Source organism: Ochlerotatus camptorhynchus, unplaced genomic scaffold, assembly GCF_037179485.1.
Source record: "Ochlerotatus camptorhynchus isolate MF236.1 unplaced genomic scaffold, CSIRO-AGI_Acam_v1.1 ptg000197l, whole genome shotgun sequence".
Taxonomy (NCBI): Eukaryota; Metazoa; Arthropoda; class Insecta; order Diptera; family Culicidae; genus Ochlerotatus; species Ochlerotatus camptorhynchus.
The window spans coordinates 1,503,727-1,509,726 of NW_027040687.1; the positions used below are offsets into that span (position 1 = coordinate 1,503,727).

Here is a 6,000-nt window from a genome sequence, read left to right on the forward strand (position 1 = left end):
AATGTTTACTAATTATGAACACTAAATGTTCATTATTCATTATTCATGAACATTCAGTGTTCATGATTAGTAAACATTGCCCGCAGCTTGTGTCACTTTTTCTCGAGTAAGTGAACTCAAATCCATCGGTGCACTCGTCCATAGACGTGTGCAAGGGATGGATTTGAGTTCACTCACTCCATAAAAAGTGACACAACAGCGGGGCCCTGTTTACTAAAAATGAACACATGAATAATGCTCGCGTAACTTTTGAAAATGCTTCCTAGATCCTTTTCACGAGAACCGAAGTACGCCCACGCAAACCAAGAGCACTATTGGGAAGAAGAGAATTTCCCCTACCCGATGATGTTGTTAGTTTGCGTGGGCGTCTTCGGTTCGCTCGAAAAGGGCTTAACAAGTTTTGTGCACAAAAGTTGATAGGCCCGTTCAAATGTTACGCGAGTATTATTCATGTGTTCATTTTTAGTAAACAGGGCCCCGCTGTTGTGTCACTTTTTGTCGATTGAGTGGACTCAAATCCATCCATGCACCCGTCTACAGCATCTGCAATGTTGAAATGATCTGCGGTACGGAAGAATGGTGAAGAAACTGACAGCTAACGCCTTTAAAGCAACGCTGCAACCGCATCAAATTTTTGGCATCAGAGTATCTGCGCATTTAATTAGAGTTGGTGTGGTAGCTGCTGTAGAACAAAGCCCGCATAAACGCAAACCATCACTTGACCTTACCGATAATGGTTATAAATTGTTTATAATCCCTCCTAAACTTTAACTGAAATGGTTTTGGAACCTTACATGAACGTTTGTGTGATAAAGTTTTAACCTTATGTATTATGGTTTTTAGGAAGCGGACCTTACAAATAATGGGTCGTTAAGAACCATTACCATTTCAAATTCTTGTTTTCTCCATACATTTTCGGAAAGAGAACTATATTAGAACGTTTTTACTTATGGTTTGAGAACATTAATGATTATGGTTATGGTAGTCAGTAAGGTCCATTAATTGTTTTGTATTATCGCTCAACTTTACGTGGAATATATCGCGAACTGATAATTATTAATTTAAAGGCAACCAATTCGCGATATATTCCACATAAAGTTGATCGATGTTACAAAACCATTCATGGGCCTTACTGACTACCATAACCATAACCATTAATGTTCTCAAACCGTAAGTAAAAACGTTCTTATATAGTTCTCTTTCCGAAAATGTATGGAGAAAACAAGAATTTGAAATGGTAATGGTTCTTAACAACCCATTATTTGTAAGGTCCGCTTCCTAAAAACCATAATACATAAGGTTAAAACTTTATCACACAAACGTTCATGTAAGGTTCCAAAACCATTTCAGTTAAAGTTAAGGAGGGATTATAAACAATTTATAACCATTACCGGTAAGGTCAATTTATGGTTTGCGTTTATGCGGGAGGCCAGTCAGCTGGGTTGCCATCGAAGATGGGGAGCTCCTGTGGGACTACAATTCGGAACCAGGGGTTGAAACAGTTGACGTTTTCTACTACACTCGCTTCGTTGTCGTGCGCGACAGTCTGTTTGTATTCGAACACTCATGCTCTACCGTCGTCTCTCTCACACAACAGGAGCGGTAGAATAACATTCGAGCTAAAAGAAAATTATCAAAATAGCTATCATATGACATGTGTGATTTCGTTGTAATTCCTCAATTTGGTGTAAATCAAACCATTTCTGATCAGAAATATTATTACTAGGACATCATTGCTTGCTATTTTCAAAATTCACACAAGCACATCATCAGCAGCTCCTATTATGAGAAAAACTTAAATACATACATTCGTGACGGTCTTCAGCGACAGTGTCGTATGACAGAGCCTGTCATACGATATTTTAGTTTGGTACTGTACTATGATAGCTTGCTTTGCAAGTGTCGGAGGCAAAGGCAGTCAATTATCACAGAAAATGTGTCGACTACCGTGACCGCTTACAAGACTGTTCGGGACATTCGGAATCAACCCAGGCGCTTGCGAGACACAAGGAGTTACAATCGGATTCGAATAACTTGGGATGCCTGACACAGGTGGACGAGGGACTGAACCAGACCCAATGGGTATTGCATTGGGAGCGGGATGGACGCGTGTATTTCCGAAATCTGCGGGCGGCATTTGAGACGAAGGGAATGGAAACTAAGGGTCGTTTGAACATACCTTCGCACGCCGGAATACTTCCCAACATGTTCGGAAGAGCAGCACTTTTTCAAATCGCTGGGGACTGCCGGAACTGTTGATGATTCGTCGAACATTGATAAACTTCTGTTGGTAGCACGTTGGCTTCGATAACTTTTCACGCTAATATTCTCACCTTAATTCTATGCATTCTGTAGAAGATCATTGTACTTCCTTCTGATGAAATCTAACTCCCGCTACTGCATGGCAGTTTTGGTAGCGTTCGGATGTAAAGCAAAAATCATTAATCTCAATCCCATCACAGTAACGGCGCCGGTGGTGTAGTGGTAAGCGTGATTACCTCTCACCCCAGCAGGCCTGGGTTCAATACCAGTCTTCGCCGCCGGGATGTTCTGAGGCATAACATCTCTGATCACGCCTTCTTTCGGATGGGAAGTAAAGCCGTTGGTCCCCGGTTCATGAGTTGATGGGTCGATAGGTAGGGTCCAGGTGTGGGGCATGAAGTAGTTCGCCTCCTCGTGGTGTGCCCTGGAAACGTTAATTATCGAACCCAAGGGAGAGATATTGCGGCTAAACGAACTACCGCAGAGAAGCCCTGCACAAACCCTCGTTGTGCAAAGGCAGGAGTGACGCCGGGTTCTTAGTGCTTAGCACAAGCAGCTGGTAAGCGGTCACATCTGTCCTAAGCTACCCTGTTGGACAGTTGGCTGGCTATCACGTCTGCTTAGAACCGAGGCGAACAACGAACAGCGAACAACAAGAGGAGGTTGAGAAGCCCTGCACAAAACCCTCGTTGTGCAAAGGCAGGAGTGACGCCGGGTTCTTAGAGTGCTTAGCACACGCAGCTGGTAAGCGGTCACATCTGTCCTGTACGGGCCCTGAACAGTTGGCTGGCTATCACGTCTGCTCTAGAACTCAGGCGAACAACGAACAGCGAGCAACAAGAGGAAGGCCCTGCACAGCTGCTCACTGTGCAGTAGCGAGTGTCACGTCGGACACAACACCTAGTGATGCGCCATAGCGCAACCGGCCCCCTCCCATGACGTAATGCTTTCGGGCGGTTCCGGGGAGGGCAAGGGCCTAGAGCACAGGGTAAGGTTTAGTGGGTCGGGAGAGCTACTTCTCCCATCCCCACACCCTTAGTTATCTTCTCAGGTGTCTGGGAGCAGATTCCCCCCTGTATAAAAAAAAAAAAAAAAAAAAAAAAAAAAGGTGTGGGAGCTGCCTTCCTGGCACGTCGGTAGCATTGGTGCTCAGCACGGAAAACAAGATCGACGGAAAAAACACAACCAAAGGAAAAAAAATCCCATCACAGTTTAGCGAGATTTGCAGTTGGTGAGTTTTGTTAGCTTGATATTCCGAGCAGCGACATCACAGCTTGCAATATCAACTACAGTTGTCTGCTTGTTGATTTTTGCTTCGAAAATCAAGCGTGATCTGGTTCTTTGGTGAGATTTGATTTTTTTGTATATTTTGCCTACGATAATTTGTTTTTATACTGTTGTTTAAATAACACCAATCAAATGTTGATACATCTAAAAAAAAATCTTCAGGTCAAGATCACAAATAACTTTTTTGGTTGTGGAGCAATCTCTATTCAAAGATATAATTTTCAAAAATCTAAAAAGCAGGGTTGAAGCCCAGAGGGAAGCTTTAGAGCAAAATACAAAAAGGCGTGTTTTTTTAATATTAAAATAAGCACAAAAATTTAGTTGAAATCGATGACATTGAGCACAGCTCTTGAGCTGTGCGAGCTGGAACCCATATGTTGCATAACATCATTCTTCTGGTTCGATTGTTCTGGCTCACACTGTACGATTTTTTTGATTAGGTATGTGATGAACAGGACGTTCTTATCTTCGCGCATCAGTTACGTTATTGATGAGCATTCACCCTGATCTTGTTGTAACGTTCCTCCAGGTGATGTAAAACGGTGATAATGGATTTGAAGAGCAGATTGTGTTATACCGAGAAATATGTGTTCAGTCAAGTAGGATTTGAAGACTGTTTAATTTATAAAGGCTAAAATCAGGATTGGAATTATATTTTTTCAAATTTCAGAGTTCAATTTGCCACTACACACTACGAACATTTCATGTAATTTCGTGAATTTAAGTTCATTCAGTAAAAAAAAAAATTCAATCGTTGCGGGGAACTTGGCAATCGCAACAATTCTTTATATTCTCCATAAAAATTAACCTTTTCCCATTTTTAGACGCAATCCACCATGAACACACCATGAATCGACGAACGCACTCGAATGAGTTGATTTGTTTCTGTTTGTCTTTTATTATAACTGACAACCGACAGAGCGATTGACCATAACTGAATGGGAATGGACACAAAGAGTGTATATCAAAGCTCTTTTTTTTTGCTTGTTCTTGTGGTTTACATATTTCTGCCCGACTGCATCGTTTGGCAAATTGGTTAAACTAGCGAAAAGTTCTTTAGAACAAGGGAAATGTCCCATTCGCGAAATCTTTTCAGTAACTGCTGATCGGTATAGTGACTAGAAACTAAAGTCGTTACAGTCTAGGTATTAGGAACGACTCCGATAAAAGGTTCAACCGCATACAGTGAGTCGTTAATCTATTCCGAGTAGCTTTGTTACAACCACCACTCTGAGTGGGTCTCCAATAAAATTGAGTGCATGTGGAAACTTCAATTTTCCGATATCGAATCCTCGCGAATAGACAAAAGCTATTCACAGACACAGAAGCTGCGAATCTAAAACACAAAGTGTTGTCCCTATCAAGGTATTAAGGTGAGTATAGCTAGGTGTTTGATTTTCCCCAATGAGTTTGTATAGAATTTACTCTATGACCGCATTTCCTCCACCCCCCCCCCCCCCCCCTCCGCGATCTCCTCGCCCATATACTGTCAAAGCTGCAGCACCATCCTATACTCACCATGGTCCCTATAAATGGGATGATTGAATTTTGACGTTTTTGCTTCTGGCAGCAATTTTCACTCACTCACACGCTGTGAATCATTTCAAACAATCCAACATAGGGCAGGCGGAGCGGCGGTCGTTATCATCCGAGTGCCATCCACTGACTGACTGAGTGACTTGGCTGATCGGGTGGGCGGAAAACTGGAGCATGCCATTAAGTGCATACGAGCGTCTTTCAATTATCGGTGACGATGCTTTGTCGGCGGTCCGCAATCCAATCTTAACAAATGGGTTACAAATGGAAAACTAAACTAGAGACTCACCTCTCCGCAGGACAGGAAATGGTTCGGACCGGACCGTTTCTGCCGGGGCTGGTGGTGTACCGAAAACAGGACACCGATGATGAAATCACCGGGGACGTGTGCCGAGGCTCGCTTCGATGTGTCTGCAGCCCGTGCTGGTTGGTGGGCCGTAGCCACCATGGGTTTGTCGGTGGTCACCAGTAGAAGTATTTCCAAAAGGGGCAGCACACCAAACACTGCCGGCAATGGCGGGTGCATTCTTCCTGGCTTGCTCCAATTTTGATTTTTGCCACTTAGCGTTGTCCGGTTTGCTCCGAATGGCGATCACTCGATATTGGCTGAACAGCTTGGAGAGGTTGATCGAATCTGCATATTTTGTGCACTAAATTTTGGCTGTTAGATATGTAGTTTTTTTTTAAATAATAATTAATGACATCATTGGCTCAGTATTCAAATGAAATGCATGTAACCACAGGCGGAGCCAGCTTTCCGAGAAAGGGGGGCACCTTTAAAATAATGATAGTATTGGAGGACTCAGCTCTCCGAAGAAGATGGCACGCTTTAAATCATAGTGTTTGTCATAATTTGAAGTGTTAACTGACTAAAAAAAATGTTTTCCATTATTGTCTTGGACACATTGACTGCTA

At 42.9% G+C, this 6,000-nt stretch overlaps 1 protein-coding gene across 1 annotated transcript in view; it reads right to left on the bottom strand.

The window, feature by feature from the left end:
- The window catches only part of LOC135702775 (metabotropic glutamate receptor 1-like), a 93,056-nt gene extending 87,317 nt beyond the window's left edge, over positions 1-5,739 (bottom strand). The window contains exon 1 of the mRNA XM_065223820.1: positions 5,375-5,739. Coding sequence (XP_065079892.1) covers positions 5,375-5,611 — 237 coding nt within the window. The 5' untranslated portion in view covers positions 5,612-5,739. The remainder of the gene's footprint in view (positions 1-5,374) is intronic.
- Positions 5,740-6,000: the final 261 nt, after the last annotated feature.